The sequence below is a fragment of the Varroa jacobsoni genome, unplaced genomic scaffold (genome assembly GCF_002532875.2).
Source record: "Varroa jacobsoni isolate VJ856 unplaced genomic scaffold, vjacob_1.0 scaffold_1270, whole genome shotgun sequence".
Lineage (NCBI taxonomy): Eukaryota > Metazoa > Arthropoda > Arachnida > Mesostigmata > Varroidae > Varroa > Varroa jacobsoni.
Genome location: NW_019214172.1, coordinates 1 through 24394, shown reverse-complemented (window position 1 = coordinate 24394; position 24394 = coordinate 1). Strand labels below are relative to the sequence as shown.

Below are 24394 nucleotides of genomic sequence, written 5' to 3'. Positions count from 1 at the left end.
TAGCACGCATACGTAAAATAACATACGGTTGGGTACTTTCATAAACTACAAATCCGTGTTGCAGAAGTAATTGCGATGCACGCAGTACGGAAAAACTGACCAAAGCAAAGCACAAAGAAGTTTTTTAAGATAAAGCACAAAGAACAGGACAGCGACTACGTGCAACGTTGATTAAGAAAGGGAGATGCACACGCAAACGCTAACTCAATGCGGAAGTTCACTAATAATGATAGTATAGATAGGAATATAGATAGATAGGAAAAACATGTAGAACATTCGTCTTTCGTTATCACAATTCTCGTAATTTATTATAACACCGAGCTAAGATGCAACATAACAGCACTATATATTATTTATCGTTTCATGATAACGAATTGATAATAAATTGTATCGTAAAATATTGTTGAAAAAAATAATTCCTAACATGAATAACAAGGCATGGTTATAATTCTCGGGAATAGTAAACTAGAATACCAGCCAGTGTTTGGATAAAAAGAGAAAACCATAAACACGTACAACCCAAGAATAACTAACAAGGATAACTCGCAAGTAAACAAACAATTTAGTGAGAAAATGTGCCAGATAAACAGATTTTCAATGTTAACCTATCTCTATCATCCAAGTTAATCTACCAGCGCTTTAGAACAGCGTCAATGAGCAAACTTTCAAGATATCTTTTTGTGTGATTAACTCGACGGCCGAACAACATGTATTTTGCTTGTAGACACAAGACAGTTTACCATGCAATAGTTTTGGGATATTTATGGTATTGAAATCGACTTAGTTGCATAGAGCAGAAGAGGCACAATAATGCGTGCAGATTAAATGATCAGCTTGTATCCCAAAATTCGGAAGTAGGTTAAGTAGTTATTTCACATTCTAGTATTCCGAACTAAATGATGGCCAGCTTTATCTGAAATAGGCAGGCGTGTGCAAGTAAGCTACAAAGTAGATGTCAATTTGTAATCCATCATCCTTAATCCACAAGCTCACCCCAGATAACCATACCCAGGATACATCGGTGTAGGCATCGTACCATATCCACCGTATGGACCGGAATACTGTGGTGGCATATAGGTCGTAGCTGTAGCGTATTGTCCCCCATACGCGTGAGAGGTTGGACCTTGAATAACACGATGAGCTGCGGCGATCATTGATGCCACGAGTGGTGAGTGCGAATGGCTTAACTGTGTGGCTGGAGAATACGCAAGTGGTGCAGTTAGCTGCGGAGCGTACGCACTAGCAGACATACGCAACGGCGGCATCTGATAACTGTAAGTAGGTAGGGTCTGGGGTGCGTAGCTATATGGTGGATACGATCCGTAAGCAGTGTACGCCACCGTTGGACCAGCTGTGAAAACATAAAAAGAGAGCCCGGTAGCATTTTTGAGGGTTAACTAGTACCACACGAGCACAACCTGTATGATTTTAATTTCACCGTGTTGGTTAGCCAGTATTTAGCCAGTGTCAACTATTTTCATAGTGGATATCTGAATGAGATTGGCATGCATAAAATAAAAAGAGGTTGACAAGACTTTTAAATCAAAATGGCGATCTGGCATAGATGCTACAGGCAGTTTAAATGTGAACCATATAGGAAGTCTCAGACTAACCTGAACTTGCTTGTGGCAAATATTGCACAGAGCTATACGGTTGACTAGAAGGGTATCTTTTTTTCGAGGATCCATTGTTAGGCTGACGTACGATTATAATTCGTGATGGCACATGTTCAGAGGCAGACGTCATCATTCCGGCATGTTGAACTCTACTGTCGCCTTGATAGTGATAGTGACGCGCTGACCCGTGACGAGGATAAACGTGACCATGCGAAAGAGCATGGAAATGAGGAGTTGGGCTTTGAATATATCGGGCGCTTGTAGTAGACCCTGACCCAAGCAACTGTGACGAGCTTTTGAAGAAGTTTATATATTTTGAGGTTCGTTTTGGTGATTCTGCGGATGCCTTTCCATCAGTCAAATACATGACAACGAGGGGCAAAAGAAGTCCCACCTAGAAGAATCATACGGTGAATTCTGATGAGACAAGGCTTCTTCGATTACGTGTTCCTGTAGCCTGCAAATGCAGTTGTCTTCTGCTGCTTTGAAGCTCCAGAGCATCGTTATACTGAGAAGTGTTCCAAATTATGGCAGTTGCTCACACTTCTGTTATTTCATATCCAAAATTTGGTTCGATTAAGTGTAATCCGATACGTATGTTCCGAAAACTTTTATATTTACTTAAATTTAGCTTCCTTATTTTAAAATTAATTGGATTGATAGACCGGTCGTTTGAAAGGCATGCAGATAATAGGAGCTTCAGAACATGGAGATTTTTTTCATTACATATTCAAAGGATTTCCTCTGCTGTATGCACAACGTAAAGACAAGGCCTCAATATGTACTAACTCTAATTAAACAACTGACCTTTGTCGTTTGATAGTAACCACGAAAATGTTTATAGCGCAATCAAACAGTTGTCTATGAAGTGCAATTTGAAGTCCGACTTTATTCTAAGCTTCTACAAGAAATTCGGGCTGTGATATCGGAACCCTCGCCCTGATAAACTTTGTTAAAAAATCAATGAGACGTTTCTTGTTAATAGGTTTTGATTCAAACTGCTTTGTTTGAAGTAATATCACCTGGATATAACACACCCTTAGGACCGCTTGTTCCAATTCTCAAAAGATTTTTAAATTCGATCATTAGAACAGTTTTTGTGCTCAAACAGCGACTTTTATTTTATGTCTCTTATCTTGTCGAAACGCTTATTATTTGGAAATTTTAGTTTCGGGAATAGTAAACAGTTATTTGGATTAGGTTCGGCAAATATAGGGGTTAAAACAATACAGGCATCAAGTTTTTCGTAAGAACTGCTGTTATGTGTGTCATCATGGAGGACTCTGGATCTATTGCACTACACTTTTGGGGCCTTGCGTCAGACAGACTTTCGCAATCTCAACTGCTTGATAAATTTTTTAATGACCGCGCAACCGGAGGGCGTAAACTCATGACGAACAATTTTTCAACGGTCAACTAAGTAGCACTTTAGTTTTGGGCCTGTACCGTGCGACTTTCTTCGATGAAGGTTCGTCTGTTAACAGATTCTTGGAAGATCCTGCCTTGGTCTGCTTGTCGTAGCCGTATACCCACGTCTATTCTTCGGTAACACGTGTACAAGCAAATTTCGCTCCTCGAGAAATCTCAAAACGTTCTCCTAACTCAGTTCTCCTCGGGTTAGTTAGCTGCTTGGCAGTCCTCTGTTCCGACACAGATTTTGTTGTAAGCCTTCCGAGGCCTAAATAATTGGGTCAATAACCTGGCCAATTGAGAGTTTTATCTTTTCTGCTAGCTCTCCTATGATGATTGGCAAGCCGGAATTGTTCACCCTCTTTACGCCCTCGTCCGTAATTGTTCTCAAAGGCCTTCCAGAATAAGTATCACTTTCAATAAACTCCTGTCGTCTTAGAAGCGTTTGAACCACCCGTTTACTCTAGCCCTACTCGCTGTCCGGTAGCCGTGGTGTTATGCGATTGATTTTATTTTTTATACAAAACCTAATGCACGCTCATCGGAAGACTAGAGATTGCGGCAGAGTAATTAACTTGAATTAGTTGTAAAAGTTGTCATGGACCTTAGGGTTTCCTTTCTGGTTTAGATCTTTGTTAGCATACTGCTCAAGCCTTTCAGTCAACGGACCTGGTATGTAACACATCATTCTGTTTTCTTAATATGATGAAGAATTATATAAAAACTTATTCTAAATTCGGATAACTTCAAATTAAAAAAAAACCTGTTTTGAACTGTAGAGACCGTATCTCATGAAACAAACGCAAGAAATTGAGCTTATACAATTGAGGTTTGTTAAAGGTGTGTTGTTCAGATGAGGTATAAGCTGAAATGATCTTGATTTTTAATAAAAATTTACAGTAAAATTCTATACACGATCAAATTTTAATTACAAGTAGAACCTTTTAACTTAACACAAAATGATCTGGCGTTCAAGAGGCGTCATCGATTCGAAGTGGCAAAACGTAGTGCACCAAAGATGGTGCTGTTGTGCTACCACCAAAATGTCAAGCGAGCAGAAATAATTTTCGGATTTATGCACTTTAGTATCTTCTAAATGATCTATAAGCAATCAGTGATCACTTAGTGATTAGTATTATTATAGCTAGGCAGGATGGCTAGGCAGTGAGGATACAAAGTAATCATATAAGTTGTATATTTGAAACTACCGTATACGTATGTATATTCGCTCTCTTTGATTTAACAAAGATGTGCTTGGTTGGACTTGAAATATGCCCATTGAATGATGACACAAATAATAGATAGTAAGCTGACTGAAGGAAATCGTATTTCGGAGTTTAGTTCATCTAGGGTGGGCTAAACGTGATGAGTTTTGTTTTACAAATAGGTACTTGACGAGATTTTTATTTTAAAATTTTTATTTTAATTTCAAGTTTAATTTTTAGCGAATAACTGATGTATTTTTTATTATAATCTTTAACGTAAAGGAATGGTGATGAAGATTGGTAACATTTTATCACATATCGAGTAAGATGTAAATTATCACACAGAAGGCAGCAAGCGTCCTACGTTATTGGAGAAATGAAGCAATTTTTGTTATTGTAATAATAAACGCTTATTTTTCTTTTGCGCACGTTTTATAGTTAAGCATGTTCATAAGCGTACGTTTAGTAAAACAGTGAGATGCGTACTTCCATCACAATAATTTGGGCTGGAAATATGTATAGTACGTATTGTCCCTGTTCCACCACTATGGCCCATTATCCTTTCTTCAAATCTTTCTTAAAAACTTTCTTCTCAAAAAAATTCCGAAAGGCGCCTTAAGTCAGTGGTGTACAAGACAAGAACTGTTCTATACAGGTGACCTGTCGCTTTTACTTGCAGCAATTGTTAGCCATAGTCAATATCTATATGGGCTTATTTGAACTCGAAGGGAATAAAACACGAGGCGATGAAGCTCCGTCGAGTTAAGCCTGTAAAATCGGAAAGTGCAGGAAAGCGTTGATAGGCACAACAATTAAGAGTTCATACAAATAAATGGCCGCTAAATACAATAACTATTTAAGGTTGCGCTTGCCTTGTTGAATCTCGAAATTACCCAGCATTGGCAGTTTCTTTACCTAATGGCATACCAAGCTAAGCCTTCCTAAACGAATATTGGGACTTCGTTTTACCAAATCTATTGGCCTATTTAGTTCAAAATGGACCATTTTTCTTGGAAGACCTGAAGCGGAGATTCTACGAGGAATAAAGGTGCGTAGGTGGTGCGAATGTTATCACCACTTATGAGAACAATGCGACAACCTTGGACTACAATTTTTTAAAAAATGCTATGAGCGATGAAACCTGAAAGGGTCAAAACAGGCCAAATCGTTATTTTGTAGAACATATTCGAATCGACAAATATTGTCTATGTAAACCAAAAAGCACATGACGTTGTAGCTGTTTTAAAGACTGTTGCATATTGGGTCAGGCAAGCCACCGCCATACTATAACTTCTCTAACAGTTGCCGCAAGTTCCTGGCCAATTTCCCATCTATCCCACAGTTTTAAAATCTTTGAAAACATGTTATCAATGTTTATATGCTCATAATTGGTGTTCAAAGGAACGCCAAGTAGTGCTTCTAGAGATAAAACCGGTAACCACATTTTAATTCCCGCTATCACCTCAAGCTACTGAACCGTTTTGCTAACATGTGCACGGTCAAAGCTTCGTTCCTGTTCATGTGATCGTTTGGCGCGCCACACTGAGCACATTTGAAAATTCTTTATGTTTTAATGTAGACACAGCTTATAAGACTATGAAAACTGTTTATTTTTAACTCATTTTTTCTTGATTGTGCCTGGATAACGCTTCCAATGAGGATCTGTTCAGCAAGTTAATCTAGCTTCAGTATTGGGTTTTATAATGTAAATGATTCGCCAGTCTTTTCACGAGCCAGTCTTAAGCGTTGTTGATACTGCTTCAGCCTGCGGTTTTGGAAGAAGCTACATTTGACAAAAAGCTACGAGAATGTATTAAAGCGGCGAAATCGATGTTAGTTTACGGTCTACCCTATAGTTTAAAAAACCGAACGCATCATCAGCCGAATATGTGCAGGAACTTGAAGGGAAGACGGTTATGTGCGATTTCGGGACAACCTATGACCTGAAATTAGTCATGATAATGGCTAAACTGCTAACAAAAGTAAGTTAATTTGACATGGCTCGATGGTCGAATCTAGACATCCGCGTAAAAAGACTTTTGTAAGGAAACTTTGAGAAATGGATGGATGAATGAGTGGGGAAACATTACCAACAGCGCCGGAGAAACACATAAGGGATACGTGTCTATAAGGTCAAACGTTTTTTGTATTCGCGTAGTAGTGTCCAAAAAAGGAAGCTGTAAAACACTCGGACGGGGTCGGCCAAAGAAAAACACGATCGGTGATTGAGAGATCAACTTATATTCAGCTGCAAAGCAGAGTATCGTGAGTAAATTGTCGGCAGAAACACAATTAGCTTCACTTGTGGTGTCAGTTGAAATTCCAATAGGCATGAAGCGCGTGACTGTAATGGCTGAGAAGATTCAACGGACTTAAAACGACCTAACTAGAAACCAAAACTATACGTCGCAAAATTGGACATAGTAGCAGTGCCGAATGCCATCACCTTATCAAAGTATTCGATGAAGACATGTTACAGGGATTGCAGGATAAACCACACAACGCCGGCTTTGTGCTTATAGCTTAGCAAGAGAGAGTGTGCGTATTGGCAAAATGTGTCTACTGTGGAAATAAAAGGCTACTTGAAAGAGATGTGCAGATCAAGAGATACTGGATAAGGTGAGATTAGGCGCGGCAGCAAGAAAGTGAAAACTATATTAAAAAATCCAAATTGAGCTTCTGGTAACCGCTTGAATTATTTACCGGTATGTGCACAATTAAACGCACAAGGAATGACAATAATAGTTAACTTTTGCTTTGAATACACGTTAATGTCGCTGAAAATATACGGCTTGTTAATATCAAGCTTCTTTACCAATAACCCCATCGTTGTTGATATTAATGAGAGAAATTCTGGGCGGTAGTAATTGATTGTAAACAGAAAAAGACCATCCCCGGTCAAGATTGGATGTGCGCCCTCAGTAACCAACTAACGACCCAAGACCGTTTGCTTTTATCGCGAAAATAAAAAGACCACACGGCCTCCCAGTAGACTACTCGCGAATCAAAAACAAACACGTATGAAAGCCTTGTGATCAGAATCGTGATAATAATATACGATGGCGATTGGAGACAAGTCCATTATGTCACAATTATGAAACAAGCACTACGAGTTGTCGCTCATCGGGGATGTTACTATTTCTATGTAGCATTGTACTAAGTCTATCAAGAGACCTAGCGACCAAATAACCGAGGTGATCGCAAATCATAATTAATAATGCTCGCTTTATTCGATTATATATACTAGGACTTACAAAACCAGCGGCAAGAGAACTATTAATTATCATTGACGCCCATAGAAAACGAGTAGATGCAGGTAGTTTGTTTAACATCTGACATTGAGGCAGGGACTGGAATCTTAAGAGAATTTTTCGTTAACTTTGATATTCCTCGTTGTAATGCTGCATGTTTTTCGAATACAGAATTTATATAAATCAATAAATAGTCAACAGGTAAAGATGCTGTAGACGTGAACGTATTACTCAAGTCTAAATGGTTAGATAAGGCGTAGTGTGCGAACAATAAATTCGTTCTCCAAGAAAAATCAAAGTAGATTTTTAGCACAAACATTTTACTGCATCGAAGGCTTTGAGCGAATAGAAACGGTGGTCAGGCCCAAATGTTTGAAAGATTATTTCGTGGGGCACATCCAACAAATTAAAGACAGAACCGGATCGATACCTAAAAAACAGAGATCTCTAAGGTGAAGTTTGGCTATGCGACGTATTAGCGAAGAAGCGTTCCTCAGTAATTTTCTTAGGGAAAATATCCGTAGTGTCGTTAAGGTAAGGATCTTGCCGAGTCTGACAGCAGAACAGTCACATCTGACAGAGAAGCTGGGAAAGAGGACAAGAAAAACTTCCAAGGCAGGCACAGCAGTTGCCGTGGGGATCGTATTATCATGCCTGGCGGCCTGTAGAATACTCAGCTGACTTCAAAAAATTAACGCAAACAAATGACCGCACACACCACCGGCAACGTCGGAGGAAATAATTAATTTCCAAGAATGTGAGCAAGGCATTCAATGTAGTACCTTTTTTCAGCATAACTAAAGAAACCAATGTAGCTGAAGTTTGTTTTCGTCGTCCATGGCCAACGTCTCTGAATTACTGTATAACCCCAAAAAAATCAATCTCAAAAGGTTATCGAACTGGCTTCCACGGACCGACTAACGTACCCCATAACCGATGCCCCGACTTTCCGGATCTCTCGGCGCTGCAATGCGCTGTTCAGCTTCAGAATGCTGCTTCAATCGATTTTTGGCGATTTCTTCATCATATCATAAAATTACATCTACTATTCTAGTTGTAGACCTGTCACGTTTAGATGGTCCCGATATGTATGCCATCAAAATCCTAAAACAGTTGTTGACGATGTGGTGGCTTTATCCGCTTTTGGCAACTTTGCTGCACTTCACATCAACCGCTGTCCTGGTACTAAACGTATCTTTATCGCCATGATCCGGATCTTTAGATGAATATCTTGTCTTGCATCTCCACTGTTGTGAGGCTTTTGTTACTCTGGATCTTTGTCTTTTAAGTAATATATTAATTGATGGTTTTTATAAGATTGCTATATATTACCGCTTGCCGCTCTGTTCCCTGACACAGAACCTTCTTTGTCTAATGGCGTAGTGGTAACTGGCGTCGTCGCCATTGCACCTGCTTTGTCTTTGAGCAGACTTCATTTGCTGGCTGAAATCCATCCACCGGTTATGTGTTTGTCTGGGGGTTTTTCTCGTATTATTTTTCAAAAGCGCCCCTCAAATCATCTGAATGGTATTACAGGTTTTGAACCTGCTCCATTTTTGTTAATTCGTGTTGCTCAGCTGCTCTTCCGAGCGTACTCGCGTTAGGTGTGCTCCTCACCAAAGTACTTGCATCGCTACTGTAATTTACGCAATTAAATTCTTGATAATATATTGAAGTACCCACTTTAACAGCTGTACTTTCTTACCAAAACATTTTTTGCTTAATAAAAAAGATGACGCTTCGTTGAATTTGTTTGGCTGCTCGTATACATCTACTAATGGCTCGTTCAAACGCTGTAACTTCGACGACAGCTGCTGCTCCTGCTGCTGATAGCTGCTTTATAAAATTTGTAATTAAAAAGCAATTAAAAAGTTAACCTCAGCCTATCGACTGGAAGGCGAGATTCTGGCTCATGACATTGATTCTATGACATATAATGCCAGTGTATGATTCTTGGAAAAGGTCATCCGTAACACATTACGAGGTCAATTCATTAATTTATTTAGATCATAGAAGTAACGGGGATCACCTGGTATGAGTTACTTGAGATTCTAAATTTCTTTTGTCTATCGGCACTCTTAAATAACCTACATTACAAACCCACCATTCGCTATTTTTTGCCATCTGTACTGTTAACAGCAGTCTACACAAGAAAAAAATTTCGTGCTTTCAACGCTAAATACCTAAGCTGGTTGAATACGATTCTGGCATTCAATAAATTACTAGCTAGTCTGTTAAAAGGCGTTATGTATCCATTGGCTACGCCCAGCGCAATGATTGATTACGCTACGCCTTAGCGTCGCTCTAACGCCGGCTTCAGACAGCTTCCTTGGTATACTGTGGTCATTGTCACAGTCCTGCATGTCAATTGATCAACAGCTATGAATTGCAATAAACGATGGTTGACATCATTATGGGGGTTCTACTGCATACTTCCGTTGCAATTTACGAAGAAGCTGGCAAGATACTCGTCGTATTGCCAGATACAATTTTCGAAGTGCTATGCCGATAGTTCGCTGCCAATACCATCGATATTCACGTCTTTGTAGTAACTGACGAAGCTCCTTAGGAGCTTAGAAGATCACGCAACGCATCGGTTGGATTAACCTGCTGATTTTAGCAGCTCCGGCTAATCATTTTCGTAGGCTTGTTAAGCTTCGGGCAGGTACACTTTTCCAGGTTTGTGCTTTTTACAGAAATTCATTGTTACGCGTTGCCCAGTTTGCGCAGTTCTTCCTCTTTACTCAGTTTTGCTGGATTTGATCGAAAGGACTTATGTATTCATTATTAGCTACAAGTAATCGATTGTCTTTTCTTTTACAGTGCTCCCGTTGTATATGGACGCCCTTTAGACCTTCTGATGCGTCATCATCTCTTTTAGTAGTGCGCACTGATAGCAAAGAAATAGAAGATTCTTATTTTACATCTACAGGGAATGGCTTCCAAATATTACTGTCGGCGATTCTTTTCTACAGTTGTAAGTTGTGTTGGATTTTGGGCCCTCTTTGCTTCACAAAATCCCGTGTGGATGTATAATATTATTAAGTAAAGGTGTGCCTACCTTAGGGCAGCTCTAGGCACATGATATTTCCGACATACTCACCAATGTAATTCAATATAATAATCTGATTTTTAGTCTAAACTGCATTTATTACGCTGTAGATTCAAACATTCTTTTTATACTGTACTATAAGCATTTTTTTTTTTTTTAAATAAAGAACGAGTTAATGGCAATAACGGAATAAATGGATTTCCATCATTTTGTAAAAAGTTGGAACCAGTCGCGACAATTGTAATAAGACGCTAAATAATCTGCACACTTTTGCTTGCGATACTCCGACCAGTCACTTCAGAGGACAGTCGGTGTCCAAGTGTTAGTACTTTTAGTTAATAGTGATTAAAGGATGCTATAGAAATCATATCACTCAGGACATTTTTGAAATGTGCAAATTGTGAAAAGGTGTATTCTGTAATATTTTTACGCTTGGCTTATTTTAATTTACGGTTGGTAAATGTACCGAAATAACAACCGAGAAAAACCGAAGTCATCGCAGCGCTCGATTGTAAGGGATAGCGAATACCTTTTAATTGCAAGATAAGCAAGCAGACCATATTTCAAAATAGGGCACGTGTGACAAGCACCTACAATCGAACAAGCTAGAACGGCATGTCGTAGCTACCAAACTGTATTGCAAATACACTACTGTGATATCTGAGTTCTCGACAAGCTGCAACTGAAAGAAGCTGTTACGGTGAATAGGAATCTAGAAACAGAAAGCAGAACTACTAAACCTCACGATCCTATTATTATCATACGTAGTAACTTGAACAGTGCTTCTTTCACTGGTCTATTCAGAAACACTTAAAAAAGACATCTGTTCTTTACAAAAATTTTTTGAAATCATCAGATAGAAGAGGGATCCCAGGGGTACATTAAAACGATTCTAAAAAAAGGATCACGCAGGCGCTTTAGAAAATCTTTTACAGGCAGTTGTAGAACACGGCGCTTAAGCTAACACTAGCTCCACTAGAAAAAAGAAGCTAATGATCAATGCTTTTACAGAGAGCGTAATCATAGGAAAACTTTCCGGTGCTTTTGATGCCATTCCAGAGCTAGAGGGCAAATATTATCTCGCCACGCTAATTATACAGTTGGGCGCTAGTTTGGAATGGCCACGCTCACATGCATTATTATTGCAAATGAAGTTTCTGCAACAAGATGAATTTTCATGAATTGGATTGTACGTCCGATCGTTAACGGATAATGATTTCCTGTTGCTTTAAATGCCAACAGATGAGCCGTAAGGCGGTAGGGTGCATAAGCAGGCCTGTCAAGGACAAAGGCGCCATATATGTGCAGGAATCTCGAGGAATTTTTTATTCGAGGATTGTTAGGGGTCCCTGGCACATTATAACTCGATTCGAGCAAACAATATACCAAATTTGGCGAACTGATTTGAATGCCTGGGTACAGATACAGGGAAAAACCCGTCGAAAAAAACACTATGAATGAAGGTGGAATTTGCCCTATACATAATAACAACTACTTCAGCACGAACCGACATGTCTCAAGACGAGGAAGGTCACCTAAAGATACTCAGGCAGAAGAAAAAAAGAAACGAGATCTCCTGCACTAGCAAGGCGGTAGAACGTAAATCTAAGGAACTGAAGACAGTTCTTAAAATCTTTCAATTAAGTGTCATCGTAGTAAGGCGTTACACGTATCTTTCGATGAGATCACCTGCAGCTTAAGAGCAACCTTGTTGCTTATAAGTAAACCGAACAAAACCTTGTGTAAACATAATGATAACAATACAAGAATCTGTTATTGATGTAACTGCTAAGAATAATGGGGGCAACGAATGTTACAAAGGAAAAATTTATTATGAGTTCAAATTTCAGTTTTCGGCGGATTCTTCTTCTTCTACTGTAATCCTATGGGAACTACGAAAGAATTAGGACAAAAGCTGGAGTGACTCCTAAACGCACGTAGGAGTCTTTATATTTGAAACTTCAGAGCTTCTGTAATCTGACGTTTAAGACATACACGTAAAATTTTCAAGACCTTCTCTAACTGAGACGCTCAGTGACTATCACTACAGCTGACGAACCCATTTTATTTACCAAGAAAATATTGCAATTTCTTGGGACAAAAAATAAGCGTAAAAACCGAAATAGACAGATAGATGCTCATGAAGAGCTAAAAAACGCAATTACACTTCAATAGCCTGTGGAAGATAAAACCTACATATCATTATCGGAAATGTATATTACCAAATGTATAAATATATATCACCGAAACACTGAAATGTGATGATGCTTGAGATGACTAATCAAACGTTTTCGGGATCAGGGGAATGCACGAGCTGTAGCTCAAACTCATGTGAGAGATCCTTCAACATGATTAGAAGAACAATGATAGTCTCCTGCCTCACTAGGAGAGAGTGGGAAGACAAACCTCGTTATCAGTGTTCTCCATGCACTTCTACTACAATTACACCAGTTGCGAAACTTTCACCTCACAAGACGCCATCTTCCCTTTAATTACCGTCGATGAAATACTGGTGACGGGCACATGTATAACGAGAGGGAAGGCTTCCGAGCCAGACGGAGTTTCGCCAACGGTGGTCATAGTACTACTCGAAAAGTGTCCAATATTTGTTGTAAAGGTAGCCGACAGATACTGTCGGAGAGCCTACTTTCGAAAGTAACGAAGTAGTTCATTCTGACCTATGTCTCCTTGGAGCTTTAGACAAATGTTTTGAAATTTAACACTGTCTTTATTAGCGCAGATATTTTTGTTTAGTAGCATTACTTTAAAATATACTCTTGTATGCATCTTTTCTGTATGTGTGTATACGTACACCTTCGTTAAATAAGCCTCTATATCCTTATTTCTAGTTCAGTGATGATTTCTCCTAAATGGACTAACTGTAGATCTGTATTAGACGCAGCCCGAACTAAGATATACTGGCAAAAAAGAAACACGTATAGAACAAAACTGCGAGATGTCGTGGAAGAAGCTAGCTTGCTTTCAAATAACCGGAACGGCTTTTGGAAACAAAGAAACAATGTCCTCGCGCGGACAGTCAAGGATTACTGAACTTGTAGTATTGCAGTATGAATGATATTAATCTATAGATTCTGAAAAACAGAGCGATCATCAATAGGAGTTCCACGTTCAACACAATAGTAGGCGTCCCCTAGGGGCGTATATTTTCTTCCCAGGAATACTGTTTACGATGGGGTTCTTCGGCTTGACGACTTACCCCTGGGACTGGAGCTTGTGGTTCACGCTGATGACTTGTCAATCACAGTCCGCTCTTCGGGTGGACTACGGAAACGCAAGTACAATGCAGTCATATTGATAGGCAAATGGTTTAGGGAAGCAGGACTTTAAGGAGGTTATGAAGGAATCGATACACATATGCTATGCAGTTGCTAAAGCAGAAAAGAATTTGACAGCGCTCGCAAAGGTCATGCCAAGTGAATATGTGCCGTAGAAAGGTGAACGCAGCCTCTTTATTGCAATCAGAAGCCACAGCTCTTTACTATGTGAGCAATATACTTGCAACCCAAAACCTGCCGTAAAATTTGCAAAGCTAGAAGAGCACGAGCAAAAACAAAATGTGTCGCACGGTCACCACACTGGCAGTTCTCGTACACCGCACCTGAAAGTGCTTGTCCAACAACCCCTATCGAGGTTATTAGAGTACAATCTTGAAATTTAGCTCAAAAAATGTTTCTTAAAGCTAAGTGATTTCTCAACATGGTATGAATTCCCACACACAAAGGAACACAGCTTCTATATTACTACCTCCAACAAGTATACACAAAAACAAACTACCTAATAGTGCTTACCGATATGCAATTTGAGAGCTCAGAACACTGCTCGTTGAACTTCTGCGGTCCAAATAATGTGATAAGGCACTTAAGGAACAATAAAGTCAGACAAAATTGGCGCTCATATTGAGACAGACCACAAGTGACGGGAGTATAGTGTCAACGTTAATTGCTGTATAACAAAGCAAGGGAAAAGAGCGTTAGATTTACGCTTCACTAACTACTCTGCTTAGTTCGTGAATCGTAAAAAACAGAAGCAAAACGAGATGTAATAAAATTATTAGTTAGGAATGAGGCCTACAAGGTTCAACCCCAACACGAAATCCAAGAACTTCAGTGTGAAAACTTTTCTTTGCAAAATCACTATGTAGGCTATTTGAAAATTAGACGGTCATTGAGATCGCCGTACTAATTCCACGAAAATGCTCTGAGAGGCCTCGTCTACGCAAAGAAGAACCGCGATATGGCATGGAAAACTGCCCTGGACATATTTTGTAAGTTTTGTAAGGTTCAGGCCAATGGTCAAGCACTCGTTGCAAAAGACAACCAAAATAACGTGACACCAACTATAAAATCAGTTTATCGTTTTCATATGTTACTAAATAATTTATTATTTAACATAGGATTAATCAGAAACCCTACTTTATGATGCAATACATTGTTTGACAATGACGAAGCCGGATGCCATTAGGATGACACGTCATGGTTTACCTAATTCAGACGCAAAAACTAGAAGATCTCTAACTTTTCTTTTTTTTTCAAACTTTCTTTCGTTCCTTCATTTCTACCTACAAGTTCTAACTGAAGGTTTATATGACTTCTGGAGTGTTGTGTCAATTCCCAATGTCCTCTAATCTACAGGTTGAGTTTTACGTCCGACATCGCCATTAGGCATTCTATAAGACGGCTGGCTCGAAACGAAGTGTCTACATCCCTATTCCAACCTAGAACACCACGTGTTCCTAAGATTAACAGGCAAATATCTTATTCACTAAGTCACAGGAAAAATGTCCTCAAATCTGAAAGCTTTTTTGGTAGGTCTATCTAAGATTCGCATTTCTCTTCGATCTATGATTGCCAACCAGAAATTACATCCATTAAATTAGAGGTTTCTAATTAGTGGTGCTAGGCTCATGATTACTCCTGCTGGTCCCAATAGCTCTCCGGACGCAAATTTTCCGTCATGATATCGCTCCTAAATGTTTTCGTGAAACCAGAACTGCTGCGGACCAACAACTCGAAAACGAATCGTACACTTCAGTGTAAACCAGGACCGATGTCTGAGTAAATTCTCAAGAACATACTGATTATGGGACCACAATGAATGACTGAACTGTATGGCTCCAGAACCAAAGCAGATGTCACACCCAGTACCACATGTTCTTGTTTTATGTCGGCATTGTGGTCTTTAGTAGCTTAACGGTGTTAAATTTTTCCGTTGCAGGACAACATTGCAGGAGTCACAGGTTGATGGGCAAGCATTGGGCATGCAAAACGCGTTTATCGGATAGACCGGACTGGATGCGGCTTGTCTATCGTACTTCATAGGTCATTTATTTACACAGGCTGTAACGCCTGAAAATAACCCAGCGAAGAAAGGATTCTCTAGAAGATAGTTAATCTTACCGTAGCGTTACCTATTACTGCGGAGACCGGGTGGCATCATTCAAAGAATGTTGCGATTTATAAAACCCGATTTCTTCTGCTTAAAACTGGTACGGATGCCCTTAAATTCAATATCCCTTCGGCGCTTCTGGCTTACAAGGGCTCGGAAACTAGCGCATGAGGGGAGACTATTACAATACTTCCACATGTCCTTCGCTGGTTCAAAAAAAAGACTAAATAAGCTGTCGTTAAGACAACTTATTCAGTCTTTTTTTTTTAACACGACCATTAGAAGCAGTGGGTAGAACCGTGGAGCATTTATAGTCTCTGAGGATTTCAGCAGCCTGCAGATTTTTTGTGACTTACCGAATAATTGGAACGGCTGAGCCGAACTACGTATTTACTCACTAAAAAAACATTTTTTGACCAGGCGGATGATTTTGTTACCACGTGTGGCTCGAAATACCGCGGTCTATCATAGATAGTTTCATCTACTCTACTCTTTAACCTGTACATGGCTGATGTGCCAGTCCTTGTCTATTTATGAACTCAGCTGTTGATCTACGATGATAACGTTCTGCTAGTAAGTGGCAAATCGGGCAAACAGTCGTATAAATAAAGAGTTATTTCCGCCGGCACAAGCTCTGGTTCCGTGAAAACGGCTTTCTAAAATCGCAAGTGCTTATGAGAGAGACATTTAAACAATAGTACGTGCGTGCGTTCGTAGATGCAATGTGTATTAGCGGGCGGCGAAGGCCGTTGGAGTATTTCTACTTCGATTTCGTCGTGAACGGTTCTGCCAACCTACTGGTGGGAGTAGTGACCGTTAATTTTGTGGGGCAATGTCAAAAGCCCTTATTACCACGGGTGTTACCACAATCATAACCTTTGTTACATAGGCCTGTGATCACGGACTCGTGCATGGTTCCGAAGGCCAAAGGTACGCGCGCAAATATCACGGAACCTTAATTATTATTTAAGCGCAGAGGAAGTGGCTAGTAAAGCGCTGGTTCCACCGGCCAAAGACAAAGTTAAGTCAGTTTGCTACAATACATTGTCTCAGTACCAATATATTCCTATAGAGTATTCCACAATTTTCTGTTTTGGTATTAACAACAAGAGTGATATTGTTACGCGTCGATCTTATTCCCGCGGATTGTATTGTACCGCAGATGTAAATTTTGCAATAGGAATAGTCGAAAGAAAGCTAAAAGGGAACACAGAACACAATATAATGATAAAATAATAAATAGAAATAGGCCAATGATAGATGAGAGTTATTGCTCACAAGTGATTTAAATCCAAAGACGCAAAGGATATGAAAGAAATTTGGCCACAGTAATCTAATTACTGAGCAGCTCGTCGAAGCAGGTCTGTTGAATACAAGGTGGAATGAGCAAAAGTTACTCAAAAAAATAATATAAACCAACCTATTTAATAGAACAACGAGGCAACGTAGTCTCAGGTGAAAATCATTAAAGAAAAGGAATGCATATTTAAGAAATATTTTTGGACATTTGTATTGAAGTTAACAGAGACATACCAGAAAATGCTAGAAAAAGGTTGTTTAGGTAAAAATTTGAATACGATTAAATCCCATTGACGACTGATCCCCTAAAAACGACTTGCTGATCTATAAAATATAGTAAAATGTACATACAAAGAACATTTTTCAATTAAATATATTATGCCTGCCATGTTTATCATCTTTTTCTCAGGATCAGCCGCAGCTGATGTTCGGGTGATTTCTATTCGTTTTGGCGATGAAGGACTCATTTTCAGAGATTTTAAAGGAGGAGCTAAACTTGGCCTGCTAAGTTTAGAGGCAACGGTGTTACGGCTACATCGAGTATGGTCTTAATGGCCAGATGCCTGCTTCTAGTACAAGATACATAGTATCTCAAGAATTAGTCCGGAATCACATTTAGTGCCTACGTAATAGTGAATGCTGTAAAGAAGTGATTACATACGATAAAATAGATGCATGTTTCATTCAACTAGGTGTAAGTCGACAACCAGATACTTCTACCCCCAGTGTCTTTTGTTTGTGTTTGAATATAATGGGTACGCTTTTGCGTATAACCTAACGATAAACCATACATTTAGTCTATACATGCCTCTCATATCTTCGTGCGTCTTATATAAACTTCATCTTCCTTGGAATAATTAATTATATTAATGATAATAGTAATAGATTAATAATGAAGATAGGGTCAATTACATATGCGCGTCTCAGCTACCCTCTTTTTTCTGAATCACCTGTGTTTTGAATTGGGTAATTTACCTGCTATTTCGGTCAAGTGTAGTTTCATATACAACTGGACAATTCTTTTCCGTAGTTGTCTCTAACGGCCATTGCCGGCGTAATGGTTAATCTTCTGTACAAACCCATAAAGCGGAAAGCTTTGTCTCGTAGGGCAAAAGATGAAATCTTGCTACCGTTCCGCTTGTTTGTATCGTATATTTTGTATGTTATGTCTTTTCATTGCCATTTGACGCGGCCCAAATTGGGTTGTGATATATTACAGTTGTTTCATAGGTTTCTGCATGTTACGGTCTGATAAGCGGTACATTTTTATGATTTCTCGGGGAATCTGATATAATGTTACGATATAACCCGTTGTATATGGTCCTGGTGTTTGTTATTTTCGCTCTGAAGTTAGAGCACCCATTGTCTTTCTTTAAGTATTGCGTATAGTGCTGTCAGTACCACTTGGAACACAGTTTATTTTAGGAGTGTCCAACTGTGATTTATATTCTCCAGAAAAATTTTAGTGTCACCTTTTCTGATTACAAAGGTTATAAGTTTATATATAGATTAATCTTGTCTGTACCTCAACTGTTGCGTGTTTCTTATGAATCGATTCGAAAATGCAGATCTGTACTCTAAAGAAACAGGTTTACTCGTTGGAATAATATATAGACACAGAAATAGTCATATAATTTTCGGAACCACTCAAATTTTCACTGATTGTTGAAAGTTTTTAGCGATTGACACAGATCAATGTAATTTGAGGTCATCCGCATACATGTTACACCATTTCGAATGATTGCCTTAACGTTCAGAGCAAATAGTCTAAGCAAAAACGATCCAACATAAGCCCTTTAGGCAATTCCAGATTGGCATTTGGCAAGATCAAATAGATCGCCGCTAACCCGTAATATAATACATCTGGCTTATAGATAAGGTATGATCCACGTGACGAGCTGGTCATCAACACTAAACGCCTTAAGCTTTAAAGTGAGCTGCCTGTGATTAACTCTGTCGAGCACGTAGAAATGTTGAAGTATGTGAAAGGAAAGTCATATTCTGTGAATTGCCGTAAATATAAATGCCCATGTCAAACAATATTGGACAACAAACTGCGTAACTTTTACTCTCACATGTCACACGATAAGTGGAAAGTTTTTTTTGAGAAATCTGCAAATGATAAATCTTTGGATACTTGGTTTCTCATTGCGAGCATCTATTTAAGTTTTTTTTTTTGAAAAAAAAACCTGGCTTATCAGTCGTCTGTATAAAGCCCATTAAATAGATGGAGAATTAAAATCTGGGCTTTCTCTGGAGAAAAAAGCTTCAGTTATCAGGAATGAGATTGTACGCTTTCACGCAATCTTTGAAAAGTAGCATTTTGGGACTGGACAAACATTCTTATCTGGGTAAGTGAGTAGTTCACATTGGTACTAGCTTTACTACTGCATCTATAAGCGACCTGCTTGATAATCTAGAAGGTATGTTTACGATTTAGAAAGACCATCAAAAATGCAAAAATGAAGTAGAACATCATTTCCTGAGGTGTTCACCGAAAGCCGAATTGGCTTTGCGTAATATTAAAATCACGAATGACTGATCGGACGACTCTTGGCAGTCCTATAAACTGCATTGTCAATAAGCTTCTCTATCTCTAATGTAGCACCGGCACATAAACTCAATAATGCGAATACTCCTGGGTATACATGTCTATCACAATTACTTCTACTTCCCTGTAATTGTCGACATGTATTTGCAACCCTTGTATGATATTTTCATCATAGGCGAACTGTACCAGCACTCGTAAAAAACTGTCGCAAAAAGTGACGTATCTATTTCCTAACGATAATCTACTATTAGATATATTCTAGTTAAGCCATATTTGAGCGACTACAATATAATTAAGGCTATAGTACTACATAATATGACCATATGAGATTCTTATATAATAGTTATTCCAAATCAGCTTCCTCTGTCTCAATACTGAATAAAATCATGAAAAATGCTGAAAAAATATTATCCATATAGCTCGTTAGTTGTTTTCTCTTTTTTTATACAAGCTAAAAAAAACATAACGTTGTTTAATCAGTGTATATATATGCAGTAGCAAATAATTGCAGTTTCCACTGTTTGTTGGTTTAATTAGTTATCAGACGCAATCAGTGTTGTTTCAGCATTATTTATGATTGAAAAAATTGATTAAAACGAACTTTCGTCTACGTATCACGAGTTTGTGTCAGAAAAGAGAATTCGTGGAATAGATGTTTGGTATAGCTCATCTGTCGACTCACCACGACGATTATAAGGTGGTTTCTCATGCTACTAAACATAATCCTGTGTTCTTGCCGGTCACTATTGTAAAAATCTGAAATATGTTGAGCGCGTCTCAAGCGATCGTTCTACCTAGACACTTTAAAAAATACAACGTATATATATTTTTATATATGCACTGAAGGTTCACTGCGTTTCTACGGAAAGTTCCTTTAACAATAAGTCCCCGCACAAGAACTAATCATGACTATATCTAATGTTGAAACTCGCCGACAACGTGAACGGAAAGTCTAGACTTCCCTCCTTACCTTATTTTCATTAGCAAAAAGCCCTCTCGCCAATGGTTGCGGCATAACTTCAACTTTTCCTCATGGTAAGACTCGTTTCGTGCTACAGCAGTCTTCTAACAGTGAAGTAGTTTCGAATCAGCGCTTGAAGAGGATGTCGCTCCCTCGTGCGTGAATATTTACTGCAGTTGATGCAAATCTCTGGTTAACGCTTTGGTGCCTTTGCTATAGTAAAACCACCGACATTCTCTCAGCCACAGAGAATGATGGCATAGCCTTCGGCTTTTACCGACGAACTAAGACAGCTAGTGCCTCAAAATGCGGACCTGCGATATTCTTATGACTGTACGAAGTATGCATAATGGATGGATCGTGTCCCCTTGTTGTAATCCATACATAAATGGACTTGTTTATACTGCCAAGTAAAACGCAGGAAGTGTAAAAAACGAGAATGCCGTTGGACAAAGTAGTTATCTACAGTTAAGATATTATGCAATGAAACTTGTCATATTCAATTAAGTCTGTGTATGAACTAATATATATAGCCACATTTTTATTAACATATTTTATTTCCAGAATTTTGTTGGTAGATAAAGTGCGTTTCTCTAGGCTAAGGTAAAAGTGTGTTTGGCGTCACGTAATAAAAGATTCATTTTGAATCAACAACTGAGTAAGAAAGGCTCACACCTTTGGCTGTCGTTTTTGGTAGGAACGTTTCTTACGAGTTAGCGGGCTAGATTTTGTAAAAACGTTAATGGCCTCGCGCGTCCCAAACTGTTCGTTCTACCTAAACCCACATTCTGAGACATTATAATAATTTAGAAAGAAGGTTTCCCCAAAGTGCGCTCAGACGAAGAAATGGTTTATTAAATGGGTTTATGCACAATTTGCATTAGCCAATGCAGGCAATGAGTAATGAACTGCAGAATCGATGAACGCGAGAACATAAAACACCGCAAAACAGGTTTTTCAAGTGTTTTATTTAGAGTATCGTTGCTGTAGCATATTTTATTGTCCTGCTTCGAAATTCTGAACCTTTAAGTGAAGTCACCTATAAGCATGAAAATGGTCCTCTAACAAAGATTCCTTATATTTAAACCTGAATTTATTTCAGTTCAAAACCTGTACGGAAGTCTTTACTCCTTAAGATTTCACACGAAGTTCCCACAGTCAGTTTCCCAGGATCCTGTTCCTCGATTTTACTGAACACCTGCGTGCGAGGCCGAAGACGTAATAGACACAGTTTGCTAGTTCTTACACTTGTTGTTACTAATGTGACGTTTCTCATTGACCAGAATAAGGTGACTTTGGTGATGCAAAATGATTCTCTATTCTATATTCTCTATTTACTTTACTGCCATCTTTCTTTGGATCGGATAGGTGGAAATAGCTGAATACAAAATTTGATACACCGAACACGCATACAGAAGTTAAGTTAGTACTGGTTGTTGTTAAGTGGAGTTACCCACGCGTTGTAACTAATCTAGAACGCTCCTCGCGCTAGTGGAGCGCTCAGTGATAATGCTCGCAGTGACCAAAGTACTCGTATAATGGAATAATGCCCCAGCTGCATACTAAACCTGCCTCTGCCGCAAGAGGAGTAATATTTTGCCCGTAATCCTGCATACCTTAAAGTCGACTACGGTCAGTTTTTGTGGAAAACCAATATTTTGACCCGCACATGATCGGCACAACGTCTCAATAAGTCGTCTGTATTGCTGTTTTTTGCCTGCAAGCATACCTGCAAAAAATAAACAATGGTATTGGTTGCTGTGATGCAAGCATGCCTAATATGTAAATGCACTTTAATTTTCGGTAAACCGTAAAACGCTCGTTACATTTCTTATTGAACTGACTGTTTTACTGAGCACCATAATATCAAGAGATGCGTTTAGACTAAAGTTGCAAAGAGATTGTGTCCTCAATTTAGCTACGCATCGCTTAATAAGAGTCTAAATTCTGTACGTTATAATAAACTTGAGTCAAGAAATGCAATTTGAAAGCTAGTGGGTTATTCCGTCCAAACAAACCGAGTCTTAAGCACTGGCGCCAATTGATTTAATTAGATAAGTACCAATATCTTCATGTTTGACTTGAGAATGCTAGCCTTACTAACTACTTGCTTCTACATAAATTCATACATGTTTTGAGCTAAAAGTACGCCAACATGCATGTATTGATATATCGTTTACTACTCTGGCGGTCGAAATTATTAAGCTCGTATTTGTTATTTCCACATTTGAGCAAATCTTCTGTAGGCTTTGTAATAATACTGTATCCAGTTTTTCCATTATATTATTGGTTATTTACGGTATTATATGGGCAACTTGTGATGCTCTTCATGCAAAAATATAATTTATATAGGCTTTATTTGCCTTTTCTTTAGTTCTTTTTAAATTACAGTTTCTTAAATAAAAATGATTTCGAACAGGTCGGGATTATTATGCAGTGATAAACTAGCGCATTCAGTGAATTAATCTACGGGACATTCACACAAAGCTCGAGACTCATTTGATATCTGGAAGTTCACACCTCATCAAATTTGATATGGTCTTCAAAACCAGCTATCGGCTGATCCCCGAGAACCATTTCGAATCTGACATCAGTTCAGAAATGTTCGCCGGTTTATGTTGATGTGCATATTTATCAAACATACGAATAAGTATTTAATGTAAGCAAGTACGACTACTACATTGCAACCAACTCAGTAACTCGCAAAATGTCAAGCTGGGTATTTTTTTGTATTTGTCGAATGAAGAGACAAATATAATCTGACCAAGCAAGTTTTCCTGAAATTTGCATTTTTTCTCTAAAATGCAGCATTATAAAAAAAAAAAAATAATTAATCCCAGATAATAAAATGTACTTTAATAAACGTCTTAATCTCACAAATTTTAAATACTTAAATGACACGCAAATAAGTAGGCGATTCTACGCCTGTTCTTTTGTAATGGCACGTATTCTGCCATGTTGTATTCTTGGAAACGACTTTTGCTAGAGTTCTTGTCTCCAAGCACAACTCCAAGAGTACCTTTTGAGAGTTAGGCAAAAGCAAGTCGAAACTTTTGTTGTTTCTGAGACGCAGCGTAAACAAGCCAATCTTCGAGGATCTAAAATTACATTTATCCAACGGTAACTCTGCATAAAAAGGGGTCATTCCTTATATAGTAGGCTTTTCAGGCGTCCGATACATGTCTTATTAGTCCTCCCCGCTGTGAGCATGATCAGCGCGATACCTAGATCTCAGTCTATTGGAGAATTGTTGGACATTGATGAGCTACCACGAATGGCGCGACGTCATCTAATATGACACAGAGCTGAATATAACATATCCATATACCTTCATTTCGTCATTCCAGATAATACAAGCCGCATTATTCAAACGGAGTTGTCCGTCTTGATCTCCATTGCATGGTTACTTGAACTTCGACAACGGTGTATTGGCTCTTGTCTCCCAATACTTCATCTGCTTAATAATAAGCGTTACAAAGATACCGCTATATAACGGCGGGAATACATGCGTCTATGCAGATAATAGTCGCTACGACTTTAACTTAAAGTTAGACACATGCATGTCCAAAATGTAACCTGCTGAAGTTCACTTTTTACATTTAGTCCAGTCAGTTGTATATACAAAATACTTCTAAAGACGAAA

At 38.7% G+C, this 24394-nt stretch overlaps 1 protein-coding gene and 2 long non-coding RNA genes across 4 annotated transcripts; 1 reads left to right on the top strand and 2 right to left on the bottom strand.

Annotated features, from left to right (window-relative positions):
* Positions 1-275: 275 nt before the first annotated feature.
* LOC111268265 (uncharacterized) lies at positions 276-21374 on the bottom strand. Its single transcript, XM_022847143.2, has 3 exons — positions 20473-21374; positions 1614-2010; positions 276-1351 (listed from the first exon to the last, which is right to left on the bottom strand). Exons 1-3 carry the CDS (start codon positions 20509-20511, stop codon positions 990-992), a joined length of 798 nt encoding a protein of 265 aa, XP_022702878.1. The 5' UTR covers positions 20512-21374; the 3' UTR covers positions 276-989.
* Positions 1182-20462, top strand: LOC111268266 (uncharacterized). Of its 2 annotated transcripts, XR_002685106.2 has the most exons (4): positions 1182-1274; positions 10306-10459; positions 15770-16960; positions 17649-20462. It is a non-coding gene; the product is annotated as an uncharacterized LOC111268266 (long non-coding RNA). The 2 variants fall into 2 exon arrangements; XR_015314137.1 differs by lacking the exon at positions 17649-20462 and having other exon boundaries at positions 15770-17615.
* A 371-nt stretch (positions 21375-21745) lies between the features above and the next one.
* Positions 21746-23310, bottom strand: LOC147752408 (uncharacterized). Its single transcript, XR_015314138.1, has 2 exons — positions 22368-23310; positions 21746-21949 (listed from the first exon to the last, which is right to left on the bottom strand). It is a non-coding gene; the product is annotated as an uncharacterized LOC147752408 (long non-coding RNA).
* Between the last annotated feature and the right edge of the window lie 1084 nt (positions 23311-24394).